The sequence below is a fragment of the Natator depressus genome, chromosome 7 (assembly GCF_965152275.1).
Source record: "Natator depressus isolate rNatDep1 chromosome 7, rNatDep2.hap1, whole genome shotgun sequence".
NCBI classification, from domain to species: domain Eukaryota; kingdom Metazoa; phylum Chordata; order Testudines; family Cheloniidae; genus Natator; species Natator depressus.
Window position 1 is genome coordinate 29210406 of NC_134240.1, and position 19050 is coordinate 29229455.

Below are 19050 nucleotides of genomic sequence, written 5' to 3' on the forward strand. Positions count from 1 at the left end.
AAGTAAAGACGCAGCTCTGCTTCTTCTTTCTCATCCCAGAGAACCTAGCTTTTTCGGAAACATTGTCAATGAGCTAGGAGACACAACTCCAAAATATTCTGCAAAGACTCTTATGGTTCTCACACACACACTCTCACACTTCTTAACTGAATGAATGAAACACAAGGTTCTGGTGTTTGTGCCATTTGCACCAGGACACCAGCATCTGATATTCCTACACCTCCCAAGACAACTTTAGTATAAAATATATGATCCACGCCAACCAGAAGTATTTCAAGGTGTGTTGCAGATGCTGGTATCAGGAAATGCTATTGCTATTAAAAAGACTCCCTATAGTTACACAGTGCCTTCTGTTTTAGCATCTCACACTGATCATTGATGAACAATGTGTATCCAGGAGTCATCAGGATATGGTAAAAACGAGCCTGCTTTAGAACTTCCTTCCAAATGAGTAACTGGCGCTAATGGATGTAGCCAGCTTTGCTGACAATACATTAGCCAACAGAATAGGACATCTGGTCCAGCAAGTATCTAGTGATTTGAAAATGGCTCATTCTATCAGCATGGAGTTGACCATCTCAGGAGGTGAGGGAGAAAATAGTGACATAATTCAACCTCGGCTGCGAATCCAGCTCTGAAATTGACACTGAAACGATAAGTTATGGGGTCCTCCAACTCTTATTTGGAACGGTTGGTGTCTGTTTACAGTTCGCTGGGTGGCTTACCTGATAAAGCCCCAGCAGTGCCTTGCTATGTCTTGAGCCTGGCAAGATTCCTCACGTGTGCATCAGTTGGAATACCTGCCTTGTCCTCAGACAGATTTAATGAAATACCCAGCCGACCTTGAATACAGCTCTATCTTTCCTCACGACACAACTATTCAAGCTGTTGGGGTCAGTATTTGGACAAGGATTTCAGATTTGGCCAGGTTTTGCCTTGAACTTCATGCACTAAGTGAGCACAGAGAATGACAGTCCATGGCTTTACTGAAATTAGAATCACATGCTCCCCTCCACGGCACGGTTCTGAACACCCTGGCAGGGGTGCTGGTTGTGACATCACACTCAGAAGATGCTGAGAGAGGCAAGAGTGCTAATGATCTGCTGAAAACATTTGAGGATTATTGATGAAGATGATGTCTTTCGAGGTACAGCTGGAGAATCACAAAAAGGTTGCTGAAAAATAGTTTGACAGTCAACCTCCTATACATGGAGAAAGAGGCAATAGCTGGAGTGCAGCCATAATTAATAAAGTGTTCATTTGATCATTTTCTGGCAGGATGCACTAAGCAGTAGAGAAGTCCTCGAAACATTAACGTGAATCTGTCACAACTTTACAAGATACAGCCTGCGTGTGTGGGATTTATTTTTTTGAGAGCTGGATAATATTATGTCCACCTCTATGGGTATAATCTATAAGAAGCAGCTGTGCCCAAGAGTGATGTAGTTGAGAGAGAGCAAGAAACATACACACACCAAGGTAGAACCATACTTCTCAGCATCTAAAAAGAGCTGTATCACACAGCTGACAATAAGCATTTCTCCAAGTTCTGATTCTTACACATTCAGGTAAACAGAGGTAGTGAAACCATCTGCATTAGTACCATTTAGTGACTTCCAGTAATGTGTTATAGTCTATTGCTTGTTGGGGAAGTATAATCAATTGTAAATTGGAGTGAAGCATGTGCAAAGTAAATCTGTTGTCAGTTACTTAGAACAGTCTAGTTTGCTTGAAAACACCATTTTCTCAAAATATGGGCTTAAATAACATTTTTTTAAAATCATCCTGTCGTCTAGATATGTCCTCAGTTCATGTTGTTGCTTTTCAATTGGCTATATTCTGACTGCTATAAAATAAACCAATAGTTTTGACAAAATTAACAATATAAAAGAATCAAAAAAGTTAAAAGAACCCTGGTTCATGCCATTATTTTTAGTGGGGGATTTTGCTGCATCACTGATTTTAAAACCTACCATTCAGGTGTCACGTATATTTTAATATATTGATAACAGACTCAAATTTCACTTGTGATAAAGTTAAGTAAACAAAAAACCATTAACTATTTCTGCACTAGTTACAAATCAGAGTTTTGTTTTGCAACTAGATGTTGCAACCCCAAAAGCAAAAAGTCACTTGGTGACATTACTGATACTTTTAAAATAAAATATAAAAAACTAACCCACCACCACCACACACACCCTTATGTCTTATTCATACTTGCTTTTTGTCCTTAAAAATTCCCCACTTGAGCCAATCTTTGCCATTTGACCTGTTCCATATTGAGATTTCCAAATTAAAAGAAACACCGGTATCTTCTGTTTCAGGAATAGGTGCTGATTTGGTGCAAACACTGCAGGAAGTTGTATGAAATTAAAAACTAACCCAGTCCACAGGGAGACCAGATTGTCTTGCACCATAATCGTTACTGTGGTATTTGCTCTATTGTTAACCTTATAATTCCGAGAAAAGAGAGCCCTTTCTGTCACCCCACCATGCAAACTCCAAATACCGTTGTTTCAGTGAGCAATGAGGGTGAACTACTGAGGGCTAAACCCCCCTCCTTTGAAAAATTGTGCTGGGATTTTAAAAAACTGAGGAAGTTTAACATGAGATTAGGCTGCGGTTTTGTTTTTCTCGGGCAGGCATAAGTGCCAGCTGGAGTTGGGGGAATCTTACAGATCACCTTTTACAAAAAATTGCTTTTGTGGCTTTCTGTGTTGAGTTCTCCCCCTGGTTTAGTGGCATACCCTGGCCTGCCTGCCCCTTTTAGGTTAGATAGTTGACACAGCTATTATGTATACAGGCATCTGCGTTTTTTCCCACATCAAAATTTATTTTTAATTTCCCAAACTGACCCTGTCCCTAGAGTTGGAGGGTGACTAGAACCCACTTGATTCTTGCATGGGCTGAGAGAGAGCAAAGTTTATTATTTCAGAGGCTTCTGGAAGAGTCTAATAGTGGAGAGGCCAAGGAACTTGGTGCAAAGTTATTCTTTGCATTCCTTTCCCATTTTTGTCTCGCACAGAGGGGCTTTCCGTTAGAAAGGGTCAGTGGAGTGTGGTGGTATGCACCCTGTCATTCAAAGCCTTTGCTACTTGAGGGAATGAGACTAACATAAGAGCTGAATCACTTGCCACCGCTGAGCTGAAAATGACCAATTCTCCACGGCTTTTATAGTTCAGAAAATAAAACGCTTCATTGGTCAGTGAGGAGAAGATCAGCTTAATAGCTTTGCTTTTTTATTTGTCTTTCTATAGGTTAATTCAGTAAGAACAGGAGTGGGGAAAAAGTGCATTGTTCCAGTGTCTTATCCTATGTCAGCCGCATTAGCTCCTGGAGTTTCGCCAGCCATGCCAGTGCCTATGCCAGGTGCTACCCTTTCTGGCACAGTAACACCTTATGTGATGCCTCTTTGTCAATATGGAGGAGTTTTCCCTACGCCAGTTTATGGAGTACAGTGGTCGGGCACAACAGCACAACCTGGGATTGTAGGAGCTCAGAGTATTGCACAGTTTGCAGCTCTTGGCAAAACTGGCTTGCAGATGTTTCCAGTGTCACTGCAGCAGCCCGCTGTCAATCCACCTGGCCCTAACATGAAAATAACATAGCTGTCTTGCCTTTTGATAGATGATGATGATTTCAAAATTGGAATGCTGAGTGTTTTGAGCCTATAGATGCCATATGTGTTTGGAGAGGTATGGTTCTACTGCTGGCACCCAGTTCAGGCCTAAGAGCACACACAGCCATACAGTGCATCAAGCAATCACTGTGAAATGTTTTCACGAAAGATAGTTTGTTTGTTATGGCAATATCTGCTTAAATGTCATTGCTAAAGACACTTTATTCTCTTGTGTTCCCGTGTCCTACACTTGCAATCTTTAAAGTTAATATACTTGAATTGAAGGTTACAAAATTGTATTAACCCTTGCAGGAGTACAGTGCCTTGAATTTAAGCTTTTCAGTCCCAGCTGGAAAGAGATGTAAAAATATTTGAAAGGTGTATTTTATTTACAATCTGCTTGTGAGTTTAAATTTTTATTTTTTTTATTTGCGAAAATACTGAAGGTTTACAACTGAAGCTCTTGATTAGTTCCATTTTCTACTGTAAATGCTTTTATTTTAATTAGTGGGTTGAATTTAAATGTTTTAAGGCTTTTCAGAAGTTTGCAAGGCGAGATTGGTTTGACTGAGACACTGATCTAAATCCATTTGCATTTGTACAATGAGTAGTGAAATATATGCATTTTAAAATAGAAGCATTTACAAGAACGATGAAAGAACGTTGTACATAAGTATAGGGAATCGCTTTGGGCAGTGCATTTCCTTCTGTTATGCAGTTGTTGGTATATTTGTTGCAGATGACAACTTACTTTTGTTACAGGGAGCAGGCAGGCAAATGCTGCTTTCTTTTAGTTCAGCAGCAAATTGATTACATTTTATTTCCCCCAACGGGCTTTGTTTAATTCAGTTAAATTACAAATCCGTGCATGTTTCATCGATGAACAATCTAACTGAAATCTTGATTATAGGACAACCCATCTCCAGATTGCTATAAGAAGTATGTAAGTATAGTACTTGCGTGTACTCTCCCTTCAATTCTGTCAGCAGTGTTGGTTAAGAACAATATTTTTTGTCACTGAAGTGCTAACAGTACTTGCACTGAAATGGAATTAAATGTGAAGCTCTTATTTTTCTTTTTTCTTATGTGAACAGTGAATCCTTTGGTTTGGTGTTTTGAACACGGTTTGTTTGAATTTTTTTTTTTCAGTTTTAATTAAGTTTGCATTGTAGGTAGCAAAGACACCTCTCTTCTGTTTGACAGATGCTTTTTGTCCATTTTACTGTGCATAGAATCTGCATCTTCACCTCTCAGTCAAAAGGCACAAGGTAACCACTAAAACTGATGTACTGATGCTAAGTTTCATTTTAATAGAACACACTAAGGGAAATCATTATTGGCACTGGTAACAAAACATTACATGGTCAGATTTGAAGGCACACTGCTCTAGATTTCTTTACTGCAATGACATTTTATATTACCTGCTGAAGGGTGGGGATGTCTTGTGCTGCCAAGCTGTGAATTGTATAGTTCTGTTGTACTTCGAGCATTATAACTGTCTACATTATTTTGTTTGTACCCTTTAAATATATTATTCCATCGATTCAGTTAGAATTGAATTTTGTAGACCATGATGCAGAGTCTTCTGCCTGGGCAAAATACTTACTGTAGTAAGAGATTTCTGTTCTCTGTAACATGTATCTTTAATTAATTAATTTCTTTAGATTCATGTCTGTATGCTTCCTGAGCAAACATGGAAAATATGCTCTCACATCATTTCTCCTTCAGCTTGCACTGGATCTTACAGTTTGTTGCTATTGCCTGATGTATAGTCCACCCCTTGTATACTGACAAAGTCAGTGGCACTAAAATCCCCAAGAGATTGTATATATTAAAAAGAAGAAAAATAAACATTTTGTGCTTGAAAACTGTGTGACAAACTTAGTGTTTTCCTAAAACTTTGAAACAGATTGTTCTCTAACTGCACTAGACAGCTGTCCTCCACCTCCCTACCCAGGCCATCGGTTCCTTTCCTTGCTTTTAAGGTGCAAATGCTGCCTTTGCCAGGTCTTGGCTGCTGCCTGTAACTGCCACTGTCCCAGGCAGTGGAAGTTGAGACTCTGCTGAAAGAGTCTGCACAGCACACACCTCTTCAGTCATGTTGTTAGCCATTTCTTGCCTCAATTTTTCTGGTGCACATAGACTGGGAAGTAAACCCAACTGGATGTTCCAATTGGTTGTCTTAAGTGAACTGCAGCACTGCACAGGGCCATTAGGCTACCAGAGCTAGGCAGATGGTGGGAAGAGACACTTGAATTTGAGTGAATCTCCCCCGATGAAATACCAAGGCTCCCCTTGTAACTCAACCTCTGATCATGTAAATGTGACAATATACCGATGAAAATCAGCCCTGAAGTATTAACTGTGTGCACCATGCACACTCTTACAAGACTCTCTCACTCAGACAGACTGCATTGCAGAGATGAGAGGAGGAGAGTAACTGTAGACCAGATGTTTGGTGCATCTGTTTCAATTTTTCAGCTGCCCTGTGTACGTGAGCTGGGCAGACATTAGGTCCGAGACTCTCCTGAGTTCAGTTTTTCTTAGTTTTAAAATATGGATTGGAGTTCTCTGGCTACCCCCAGTCTCTTCGTTCCAGACCCACAACCCACAAGAGAGAGTGAGTAGTTGCTGCATTAATATATGTATACAGTCATCTATTGTGTGTCCAAGAAGCGTCAGTAATACTGTGCTTATAAATAGTGTTGAATTTTGAAAAAAGAAGTGAATTTTGAGTGTGAGGCATACACAGCAGTATTTTTTTCCTGAATGTACTCTTTACAATGGTGCTTTGAAAGTCCTTTGTGATGTACATTTCTGAGCGACCGTTCTTAACTAGTGAGAGGGATGCAGAGTAGTGGAGATAGAAGTTGAAAGTTTCATTAAAATATCCTTTATTTTGATCTCCAGATAAGTCACCATGGTTGAGATCCTTCATGCTACTAACTTTGGGCTAAATTCTGCTGTCTTTCCTCATGCCGAGTAGTCTCTTGCTCTGAGTCATTCCAATGAAATAAACGATAATGCTCGTCAAGCCAGGTACTATTCATTGTCAACAAGGGGATCCAAATCTGGCATGTGCCCAGCTTTTAGAGGCTATAAGGACTTCAAAAGACTCCTCTGTGGGTACCAACCATTGGATATGCTCTCTATACATGCAACTTGTAGCTGCTCAAAAATCATTCTTTGTCTCTGTTAGCTTAATGCTCTCTCACCAGTTCAGTGCAGTGGGGGAAATCAAGAGAATATGTCTGTATTATCTCAAATGTTTCTAGCTAGCTGCATGTGTTTATATTAGGTCTTTGAAAAGGAAACTGAGTGTGAGTGTCATTACCTGTGCCGCCTATAGTTAAGGTTATCTGACATTTTCCATTATAAACCCCTGGTTTCAGTTGCTTATAATTTTGCCAAACTTAAACTGATCAGGATGAAATTTTCCATACTGGGTGTGTGCCTACGACTGAACTTTTTTAAAAAGTTTCGGATAAAGCAGCTCAGCCATTCCAGAGGAGGAGGGTGGTGGAGTGGGGAATCTTTCAACACTTCTGTTGAGAAACTCTAGTGTCTCTATCATTTGGAGCAGAGACCCTACATTTTGCAGGGTGCTTGCCCTTGGTGTCAGGAATGTGCCATTTGTCATTCCCATGAAAATATTCCCAAATCTGGCCAAATTATAAACGTCTGAAAAATCTGCTTGCACATGCACCATAGAGCTTTGTTGGAGTTTGGCAACTAAATTCTTGGAAGATTGCATCTGCATTGAGCATGCTCCATCCTTGCACAGCTCCTCCTTCAAGACCAGACTCTGCATCTGTCATCCCCACAGAGTGACTGAGCATGCTCCATCCAGGGCTGCAGGGGCTGAGCAGGCTTTTCCTGCAATGGGGGTGCCAGGCACCATGACTAAGAGCAGGGAGACATTCTTCCATGCTCTCTGTGCTCCTGCTGCCGGTGCCCAGGCAGCAAGGAGGAGGAGGAAGCCGAATGACCCAAATGCAAAGGGGTGAGAAGCAAGGGAGAGGGGATAGGAGCTGGGAGTGCAGGGCAGGAGCAGAGAGGACAGAAGATATTGGGGGAGGGGGGAGGCTGGGATCGGGGAGTATATGAGTGAGGGAAGCAGGAACCATTGGGAGACCTGGGGCAGCAGCTGGAGGAGATACGAGTAGGGCAGGTGACTGGGTCATGAACTGGAAAGGTGGGGTTAGAAGCAGAAGTATCTTTGCCCACTAAGAGACCACTCCCTTACAGACCCTGGGAGGGAACCCATTATCCCTATGCTCACCATTCCTCTGCTGTCTAGCAAGTATCCTTGAACCTCACTGGCATAGTGTGTCCTTTATCCCCCTGTCATGCCAGGACAACATAGAAGATAATAGCCTTCTACTGCGACCAGTTACTCTGTTAGTTCCTATGGTAGAGAATGTGCCATGGAATTAAAGAGCCCAACCCTGCTGAGGTCCCATGTGAAGGGCCAGCATGGATCCCTGTGATGGAAGGTTTTTTTAATGTTTAAGCTTCTAGAAGCTTAGGAGATAACATGTTTAAAAAGTTAAAAGCGTAAAAGTAGCAAAGTCAAGCACTCAGCAGTTAGCAAATGCCATAATTAAGTTGGCTGTGCAACTTTAACTCAGTTCCCTTGTGTGTTTTCATTATGACAGGCTTTCATTACAGGGTCACATCCTATTTTGGTCCACAAGACACCTGTCTCATTTAGGGCACTTGATGGACCTGCTCTAAGAATGAGCCAGGTTTGTGTAGTGAATCAGGCTGTCGTCTGTAGGATCCCTGCTTCATTGATAGCAAAAGCTAGCTGTGTACTATTTGCAGGACTGGGACAGGCGGGGCTAGGCCTGCCCAAGACTAAAGGTCTACCCCTCAACGAAGGGGGAGGAACCACTAAGCCCAGGCCACAGCTGAGTACTGGGGACAATGAAAGAGAAAACAGGAAAAGGAGTGAGGTTAGAGGTTGTTAGTAGTGTAGTGAACAAGGCAGGGGATTGCAGGAAGAGAACGGATGGTCTTTTGGATAACTGGATTCTGCCTCTGCCACTAAGATCCTATGTGATGCTGGGCAGGTCACTTAAACCAAACTTCATAGGTGGTAACTGTGTTCCTCATTTTCTGGGTGCCAAGCATGAGACCCGTGGGGTCAGATTTGTGGAATTGCTGGAGACGTAAATTTCCTGATGTCGGCAAGGTAAAGATTCTCCTGTGTTATTCTCACTGGAGAAAACAATGGGATGTATTGAACCTACAAAACCAACCCCACAGACTTGGACTGAAACTCCCGAATAGTGTGTGTACATAGGTGGTGTTTGAATAGAATAGTGACCATCCTTCCAGCATCTTTGCAAGTCACCCATGAAAAGTTCTAATTGGATTTCCCAGTTTTTCAAAGCTTTGAGTCCAATGTGATTTTTCTTTCTCAAAATAAGCAGAGGTTCCAGGTCTAGTCCAGCAGGGTTCAGGTGCCATTTGTACACTAATATATATGGCAAAAACCTGCAGAGTTCCTGAATCATGCCCTCCCGCTGAGGTCAGTTGGGTATTTCTTATTGAAGCGATTGGCCATGAGGTAGGGGTCACAAACTAAATAGTTCACAGCTGAGACCTAAATAATAACTTGTAAGGTTTCCTGCATCCTTCTTCCCTTTTCAACCCTAGACTTATAGCACCATTGGTAGAAGATGCTGGGTGTTGGAGTAGTTTGTGTGTGATGAATTGTGTAGTAAGTCTCTCTGCATAGGAGGCAGTTGTGTGTACACACAAATGTTTTCATTGTCAGTAGGGGATGCAGATCTTGTTGTGTGATTGGGGAGCTGACAAAGGAACAAACAAGATGGTGCTGGGAGTGTTTGGGTCTAGTATGTTCTTTATTATTTATTGAGTCTTTTATTTCTAATCTTAGATTTTTTTTATACTTTTTTTTTTAACCTGGACTCTGGCCTGCAATTATGAAGCCAAGGTGGTACAGCTCTCTCGAGAGCGACAAGGGCCATGGCCATTCTGGGGCTTCTGTGGTGTTGCTCCTGAATGGGTCTGAGGCAGCTAAAATGACTTTCTAGCCTAGATTCTTGAGTCTAACTCCTGATGAGCTTAGATGTGAAATTTTTGAGGCTGTGTAGATGAGGCCTGGTGTGAGCAATTATCTCATTGGCTACTTTTTGATCGGCTTTGTTGTGTCAACAGCTTCATGTGCAGAGGCCGATAAATAACTCCTCTTCTGTTCCAGGAGATCAAGTTCTAGACCCTGATCCTTGTTCATTCTCTCCTCACTGAAGTTAGGAGAAAGAAGTGCTAGCCCTGATAAACCCAAAGAGGTTGGTGTCAGTAATCAAAGAACTTGGTGCTAAAAGGGATTTGGATGTGCTATAAAACTATTCAAGGTGCTGTTGGCAAATAAATCCATTGTAAATAATGGATCTGGGATTTGATTTTGGATAGTCTGTCTGATCTAGCATGTACAGCATTAGAAACCTGGCTGGATAATAACTTGGCCTCATTTTTTGAACTTCCTGGTCCCTCTTTCTTTTTTCAGAGTGCCAGTTGTAATGTAGCGGGGTTGCAGTGACGATCCTCTTTGAGATCCGGTCTTGAATGTAGAATTTTTCTCCTAGAATGACGTCCAGACTTGGAATCTGGAGGCCTGAGCATTTGAAGCATTTGGATCTTCTATGTGCAAAGCATAGTCAGTCTTCAGGCTTTTCTTGATAAATACCCTAACACTGGGCATGTCAGGGAAGCTTCCAGCAGTGTTCGGCTGTAACCGTGAAGCCCCTGTGAATTCTTCTTGGTGATTTCAACGCTTGTGGAGGGGTGAGAGGAGCTTGGATTCGTTTACTTTGCTGGCAGACGGATTCACCAGTGTATATTCAACATGCTAGAATAGTCCCATGTTAGAGACGGCCCCGCTGATCTCTTGGGGATAAGAAATCTCCAGAGTAGATCCTCCACCCTTTGAGAAGAATTATGCACTGCAATCCGCTGTGCAGCATTTAGGTCTTACCTCCAGCCCCTGGATCAGACCTGCAGTACTGAGTTGCCACAATAGCTCCTGCATCCACATCTTTCCCTGAGATTGTTGATAGACATGAAGAAACTTACAACGTAAGGGAGTGTGCCTTTAGCAGCACGGTACTGGGCTTTGGTGGTTCTGCCCTAGTTTCTCAGAACGCCCTGTAGTGGGGCTCAGCTTGGGAGACATTTCAACCTTAAAGGCTCAATAAATATATGTGCTGCAAATCGTTCTTTAGTAGAAAATACCATTCAAGTCTTTGTCCAAGTACAAAAATGGGGAAACAGTCTGTATTTACTGAAGGGTTCAGAGTAGCAGCTGTGTTAGTCTGTATTCGCAAAAAGAAAAGGAGGACTTGGGGCGCCTTAGAGACTAACAAATTTATTTGAGCATGAGCTTTCGTGAGCTACAGCTCACTTCATCGGATGCTGTAGCTCACGAAAGCTTATGCTCAAATAAATTGGTTAGTCTCTAAGGTGCCACAAGTCCTCCTTTTCTTTTTATATTTACTGAGTTACTTGCATAGTGTTTTCTGCTAAAGAATGATCTGGGGCAGATAAGGTAAAATGCAATTCTCACTAAAGTTTTTCCATGCATATAAACCCAGTGGGCCTGTTCTCTCTTGCTCATTCACCATACACTCTGCATGGCAGTGGAAAATCAGACTCTGGATTTTTAATGTACCCAATTGCAACACATTGATAAATCTCCGTGTCGTCAGTTAGAGACTGTAACACAGTGTTCCCCAAACTTTTCAGGGTCACACCACCCTTACTCCTGTCTGCCCCATCCCCCCCAGGGCCCAGAGTGGGGGCCGTGGCTTGGGAGGGGTGGGGGGACGTGGACTGGAGTAAGGGGGCCAATGCTGGGGCCGCAGCTGGGGGCAGGGACGGGGCTGAGAATGGAGCCCTGGCTGTGAGCTAAGGCTGGCAACCTGGGCCTCAGGCATGGGGCCAGCAGTCGAGGCCAGGAGCAGAGATGGGTGGCACTCCCTTCCCCTCCCCTCCAGCATCAACATGGGGGCTGGTCCGGGCCCCAGCCACGCGCCGCCCCCTCTCCCCCCCGAAACATTCCTCCACACCCCCTTTGGGTAGCATGCCCCACAATTTGGGGCCCTCTGCTGTAACAGAATGCTGGTCTAACCTAGCCTGCCAGCCAAAGAGATGTGTAGGAAATGGGGAAAAGGCCACTATGCAGTGGGCTAACCAAACAGGAAGTGCACATGCTGGTGAAGAGCAATGTATATTGAGCGGGACAAACATATTGTGAAAAGTCATTTATCAGGATTTCGTCTTCTATTTTGCAGGGCTGATAGCTTCTTCAAGAACCCGTCTAAGATCCCTTTTCAGTGTTTTCTTCCTTCTCCATCCAGGCTGTCAGCGGCAACTGGATATTGTGGGAAATAAAATCATTTTGTTTCCTTTTCCCACCCAGCACAAGGTTTGGGTTACTGGATTACCTGTACTCCTTTATGCAGTTAATAAGGATGTAGTCAGATGTTGAGGTCTCAGTCTCTGTCCTGTAGGGACTTCCGGCTGGCTTCCGAATTTAGAAGTGTCCTTAGAAATGTGGGATAGGCTTCAGCTAGTGGTTTGAGCAGAAGTCTGGATTCTGTTTTTGACTTTGCAACTGATTCATTATGTGATTTTGAGCCAGTCCCATAACCTCCCAGTGCCTCAGTTTCCCGTGTGTGAAATGGACATAATGCTCACCCACCTTTTGTTAAAGCACTTGGAGCTCTGTGGATGAAAAGTGGCATTAATAACTGTTAATGGGAAGTTGTTCAGGTACTGTGGTGAATCCAAGTCCAGGCAGAATTTGACTTTGATCAGAAGCAGATGGAAGAATGACTGTCAGTCTCAGTCAAGGCAGCTTTTACTACCTTTCAAAGTGGGTTAGTGACACATGTCCAGGCAGGTCAGAGCAGCTAAAGTGATGGGTGGGAGAAAGGAGAGAGTGGATTTAATATAAAACACCATGGGAACCGAGACCCATACCAAACATCAACAGAATCATTCTGCTTGTACAGTACACCCTTCCCCCTTATCCTTTTGTCTTTCCTTTGCTCTGAAGAGCCTACAGTCTTAGAGAGAGCGATCAGTCTTATTTTATACTGAAAGAGCCCAGCAGACTTTGTGCCTTGTATAAACCAAACGTGCTTGCAGCTCTGATAACCCCTGTGCATGTCTCTGTGATATAGACGGGAGGACTTCAGTGCACTTCGCTGCAGGCTACCAAAAAGGGCTGATCTGTGACTCTAGCTAACTCAGAATATGTGGAACCACAAAGAGGGAGTAGAGAAAGGTGTCTCTGCTTGTGTGTTGCTCTGTGCTCGCCTGTAGGTGCATGATTTGAGTTTGTTTTGAAGATGACATTTTAAAGCTCCGTGAACTTGGTGCCAGGGCCCTACCAAACTGATTGTGTCCTACCCGCCCTCTTGCACTGGTGAAGGTAGGAGGGCCTGTAGGATGCTGTTCAGACCCGGTGTTCTCCCAGCCTGGTTTATCCCCTTCTCTGCAGTCCAGGTCTTCTTAGGGCCATAGACTTGGCCTTTTTTCTTTAGGGCCAATTCAGACAATGCTGCCAAACCTGGCATGGAACAAGGAAGCCCCTTGTTCATGGGTAGCCCCACCAATGCAAAAGCGCCATTTCCGAATCATGCTGCAGTAACGTGCGACGCTGTTCCTGCTGCTTTGAGCTGACCGAGATCTCTGTGGTGATAACTCAGGACTCAGAACAAACAACCATTTTAGCACGTTCCAGATTCCCACTCACTTCCCTCGTACAATAAGAAATCGCCATCCAGTGTTCTCCTTCCATCCACTGACACCAGTTCTGGACACATTCTCTGGTTTCCTCCATCACCACCTCCTGAGGGACTGGAACGCTCCTGGCCATTGTGATATAGAAGTTAGGGGAAAGGTTGCACCCTGAACCTTGGGTCCCAATTGAATGGCTTAGATGTGCTTGAATGGCCCTCTATACAGGAGCTTTAAAATATCCTGGCATTTGAGAGAGCTTTCAGCATGCTGCAATGGACGTTGTCATTCTTCTCTTGGGTGATTGACTTCTGCTTCCATAAGGCACCTAAAATGCCCACAGCAGACAGGCACCTTCTAATGAAGATTTAGTTCCTACAGTACATGATGGGTCTGTAATCTGCTGTGGCGGTTTTGTTTTTTAGATTCTGACAATGAGAATGCCACCGATTGATGCGGGACCAGCTCAGCTGCAGTGCCAAGCACAAGGGCCTACGTCAGCTAAGGAGGACAAAGAGGAGGATGTGAAATGATGTAACGTGAGAAGTTCTGTACCGCTCTGGTCCACTCTGCACAATTTTGTACCATCTTTCTAAGCTTTTCTATTTATAGCTGGAAACACAAATGTTATGCAAAATAAAGGAAAAATATTTTGGGGGAAAAGGATTTTGTTCCCTTCTCTTGTGACTTCAGATCTGGGCTCTTAGGAGCAACCTGCAGAGGAGAAGGGGTGAGGCCCCGGCTTCACCTGCACCAGCCGAGCATCTCACAAGCAAGCTCTTTATCATGTTACAGCACTCAGATTGGTATTCAGCTCAAGGCCACCTGGGCTTTGCATTCCACAATGTAAACAGACAGCCTTTCGCTGACTCAGTCAGAAAGGTGCACTCAGAGCTAGGCCCCGACCAGGCTGGGCTTTTTGGTTGCCTTCCCGTTCCTGCTTCACCCAGAACAGCTCACTTAGTCCAAGTGACTTGAAGGAAGCCGCGCCAGCCCTTTTTACCTTGCCTGGTGGGCCCTGATTGGCCTCTGTCTGCTCCCCGCTCTTCTAGCTGCTGGAAGACCAATTCTCCCAGAGTTCTGCCCACAGCTGATACTGGCTGGCCTCTCTAGGCAGCTCTTGGAGGTCTAAACTCACTGCTCTTTTTCCCCAAAAGGACACCTTTGGGTGGGGTTGGCCAAGGTGTCAGGGCTCCAGCAGGGGGCAACAAATGCCTGACACACCCCCACAGAGGCCTGACTTTCACATTATTTTTGCTTCCTAGAGTGAATCATAATTTAATTTAATTTAGTTTTCAAAAAACAAAAATAGGCATATTTATTCCAATTCTACTAGAATGAGAACCAGTTCCATTTATATTTCTCCAAGTCACAAAATGAAATTCATAAAGATACTATTCTTTTTTTAAAACTGGTGAAATTCAGTAAGAGAAATCGACAGTGAACTTTGCTGGAGAATAAGCTTGTTACTTGGCTTTTTTCTTTTTTTGAATAGACTAGCTGCATTTTCTTCACAGAGGTAAATACAGGTGTCAGGTCTCTTCTACTTTTGAATTTAAAAATGTTCCGAGAGAGAGCCACTAACTGGAGCAATTCGTAAAATACTTTAAAAGTGCTTTCAACAGAGGACATGCTAAAATTATGTGGTGGGTGATTTCTCTTTCTTGAGTCACTGAAGACCGCTTCTGACTGTCCCCTGGGTGGAGGTGATGTAGAAATGAGTTTGTAGCACTTATCTCATGAGACTGCAGATAGCCACTGAAGTGTGTGGCAATTGGGTGACTTTCTAGTGCTCTCATTGGGGAAGGCTAAAGAGTGCTGGTAGCCCCAAACTCTTCCACGCTCCAGCTGTTATGCACTTGCTTCCTGTCTGGATTCTAACTAGAGTCCCTGACCTTTTGCCTCCCCTTCTCTGATACCGTGTGTGACCGGGGTCCCAGGGAGCCTCACTGAAGTTACTCAACTAGGGTCAATGGCAAAGAATGGGGCAAACAATCCCCAAAGCTGGTGGACATTCCAATACTTAGATTTACCAAACCAGCACAAAATGGCTTCTATAATATCTTACTGGGTACCCAAAAGCCAACAATACAGTTCCCTTAAAGCAACCCAGCCTCAGGCCTCCACCCAGACACCCAAGTCAAATATGATGAGGAGTACTGAAAATCTTATTCACCATATAAGAAAGTTCTACCAATCCCAAAGAATCAGACATATTACTTCTCAGGTTAATGAATATTTCAGATCTGACCCAAATACACACTTACAGCCAATCCTTATTAACTAAACTAAGATTTATTAAAAAAGAAAAGAGAGAAAGTATTGGTTAAAAGATCAATATACATACAGACATGAGTACAGTTCTCAGATCAGATTCATAGTGGAGATGGTGAGCTTTGTAGTTGCAACGCGTTCTTTCAGAATTAGGCCATAGGTTATAGTCCAATGTTCATATTCAGGGTGATCCAGATGGGACTGGAGATCTCAGTCTTAAGACTTAAGCTACCCCTGCATAAAGCATCAAGCAGATCTGAGATAGAAAGTTTCAGGACCCAAGACATCTTTATACAGTTCCGGGCCTTCTTTTGACAGCTCAGAGTCCTTAGGTGAACAATAGGCAATCATGGAGACTTTGAGGTAGACCTATTTCCTAAGCATCACCAGTAATTAGCTACAGGGATTAGCATAAGGCAGTTGCCTGTTTTCCACCATTCACAGGTGATTTGCTATACATTCAAAGAGAGATGAACAGAGTATAGACCAGAATGGTTTGATTACGTTGTTAACCTCTAACAATATGTATGTACATGCATAAAAACACAAACATCACCTACCAATATGTCCCTAAAGATTGAATTTGGGTAATTTATCCTGCAGGATGCTTAACCCCTTTCTGGCCATGTGTCACGCCAGGGAAGCATGCAGTCCCATTTTCCACATGCTTTGCACTCGTTGTCATCTCCGCTCACATGGCTGCATCTGGGCATGGTGTGTGGGTAAGTGGTGTCGCCTGCCCTGTCTTTTCCAAACTTCAGTTCTCAACAATAAAACCTTTTGCTGCCATCATTCTCCAAGCCGTTAGGTCCCTGAAATCCAAGCCGCAAGGCGTTACGTCTGCGGGAGGGAAAAGAATCTGTGGAATAGGGGACAGTCTGGGGAGACGGAAGGTACAAGCCATTCATTTAAATCAGCCTGCACTAGATACCCTGGCACAATAAACCATTAAAGCCAAACACCTCCATGTCCTATAGGATAAAAGTCTCAACAGAAGCCGGGTCGCAAATAACCACGTTGTAGGCTATGCTGGAATTGAAACAGCTCCAAAATGGACTGGGTGTGTGATCCTAACACTTCGCTATTCTGCCCAGGTGTAAGGGAATCAAAGCTCATCTGAGACGCACACCAGGAAGCTATAAGATGGTGGGGGCTGCTTCTAAATTACACATTCTTACCTGCTGCTGGCTTGTCTGCATGTTAGATCCGCTTTGACTCCCTTGCACATGGGTGATTGGTGTAAATAATTCTGTAAGAGTTTCGCTGAAGACTAAAGGGGGGTCTGAGACACATTCTTATGGCTCCCTTCTGATTTTTGGCCTCTAGCTGGTTTTCTCTTCACTTCCATCAAGCACAGTGAATAAGAAACTCCTTCCTATGCAGTTCCATGGAGTAGCTGTGGGAATAGCCGGCACACTCCACACGGGACAAGTATGTATCTCACAGACCTGCTCTTCCCGTCATGACAGCTTTCCAGTGAGTATGGCAACACATCACTGCATGGTAACCTGGCTGGGTATTTTTATTCTTTACAGTTTTAATGGGTGCTCTCCCCAATGGCTTCGCCGCCTCCTGGCTCCTGCGACATTCCAGGGACTGGGCCTTCCCCACTGCATGACCACTTGTGAGCCCTTGGTTATCCTCCTCCCTGTGTGCGGTGTGCAGCAGCGTCCCTGTGGTCTAACCCTCTTTAGTCCGTCACACTCCTGCTTGGCCCCTCTGAGCTGAGCAGGGCTTCTCAGAATTCTTGAAGGGGAGCCCCTGGCCTACGAGCCCCTGCCAATTGGGAGAGCAGGAGCTCCCTACAAACAGTTCCTTAACACTCCTGTAGCAGGCTGGCTGGGAATGCTGGTGGAGCCCTGGTTTTTCTGCAGAGTCCTCCTGGCATTAGTTTGCTGTACAAGGTGCTGCTCAGACCAGGGAGCTCTGCAGTGTGGCTCACGCATTTGCTGCTTTTATTACAGTAGGAAATGAGATGTTCTAAAAAGTGCCAGATGGAGACGAATAGCTGAGCTCATCCCATCTGATCTGCTGCGTGGGATTCCCTGCAAAGAACGAGCGGTTTCCTGAGTGGTGCCTTCCTAAAGGACCCGGTGTCCTCAGTGTCTCCACCCTGCGCAGAGCAAGCTGAATGTTCCCCCTTACGTTAGCCATGGAGCTGACGTACCTGGGCTCGAGTTCCAGCTGAAACCCTTCCTGCTGCCCGAGTTAGGCTCCAGGAAATGACGCCCGTCAGCTACTCAGCCTCTGGGCTCCAACTCTAACTGTTAAAATGTTCTGCATCAGGTACTGGCTTCAAAAGCAGGGCTCTTGGAAAAGCCCCCTCATATCCCACCAGACTCACGAGGTATATACACAAATAGGTATTGGATGTAGCACCCCACTCCCAGACGTTCCCGGTTAGGTGTGGGTTCTGTTTTGCTACCGCCAGCCTTGGTAGTAGTTTCCCAGGGCTCAATGTGTCTCACTGGATGCAGCCCAGTGTTAGGATGAGACTGCTCGTTCATGCTTTTCTCCTGTCCTGAGTGAAACTCCCTGAGTCTCACAAATGCAGTCAAGACCCGTGTACACAAGAGTGGACATTTCAGGGTTTACATAAGCAAACGGAAAAAGGAGAAACCCTGAGACGCCTTGATTACAAACCCAGCACTAAAACACAAGGCTTAGGCTCTGCCTGGGGAAGGGCAGTCAAATGGTACTTTCTTCCAGGTGATACGTAAGTGGCATTGAGAATGACTAGCCTCCTGTTACACTCATGTCACAGTTCAGCACCCACTGAGGCAGTGAGGGGTAGTGGTTGGTGCACTGGGTGTGGCCAACAGGAGGCCTGGGTTCTATTCCCAACTACACCTTTTGGCTCGCCTCGTGACACTGAGCAAATCACTTATCCTTGCTGTGCCCCCTTCCATAAAATGGGGGGGTTAAGCACTTAGATCTGTTCATAAGCCGTTCTATGCACATGCCAAGTATTAATTAGCGGTAGTGGAGAACAAGTGCCTGGCATGCTTGGCTATATCAGAATGGCCACACTGGGTCAGACCAAAGGTCCATCTAGTCCATATACGGTCTTCCGACTGGCCAATACCAGGCGCCCCAGAGGGGATGAACAGAACAGGTGATCATCAAATGATCCATCCCCTGTCTCCCATTCCCAGCTTCTGGCAAACAGAGTTTAGGGACACCATCCCTGTCTGTCCTGGCTCATAGCCATTGATGGACCTATCCTCCAGGAACTTATCTAGTTCTTTTTCGAAACCTGTTATAGTCTTGGCCTTCACAACATCCTCTGGCCAGGAGTAGAACAGGTATAGCTGGGTTTGACACTGCACCTGAGGAGCCAAATGGAGCTTTCACCTTGGCTTGGTGGAAGAGGGAAGCAACAG

The 19050-nt window shown here is 44.4% G+C and overlaps 1 protein-coding gene across 9 annotated transcripts in view; it reads left to right on the forward strand.

Annotated features, from left to right (window-relative positions):
- WNK2 (WNK lysine deficient protein kinase 2) overlaps nt 1-14049 on the forward strand; it is a 172952-nt gene extending 158903 nt beyond the window's left edge. For 8 of the 9 annotated variants that reach the window (XM_074957799.1, XM_074957801.1, XM_074957802.1 and 5 more), the window contains one exon: nt 3258-5455. In XM_074957799.1, coding sequence (XP_074813900.1) covers nt 3258-3608 — 351 coding nt within the window. In that variant the 3' untranslated portion in view covers nt 3609-5455. Of the gene's footprint in view, nt 1-3257; nt 5456-13818 lie in introns of those variants that run through there. The other variant, XM_074957804.1, reaches the window with a different exon arrangement.
- The last annotated feature ends 5001 nt before the right edge of the window (nt 14050-19050 follow it).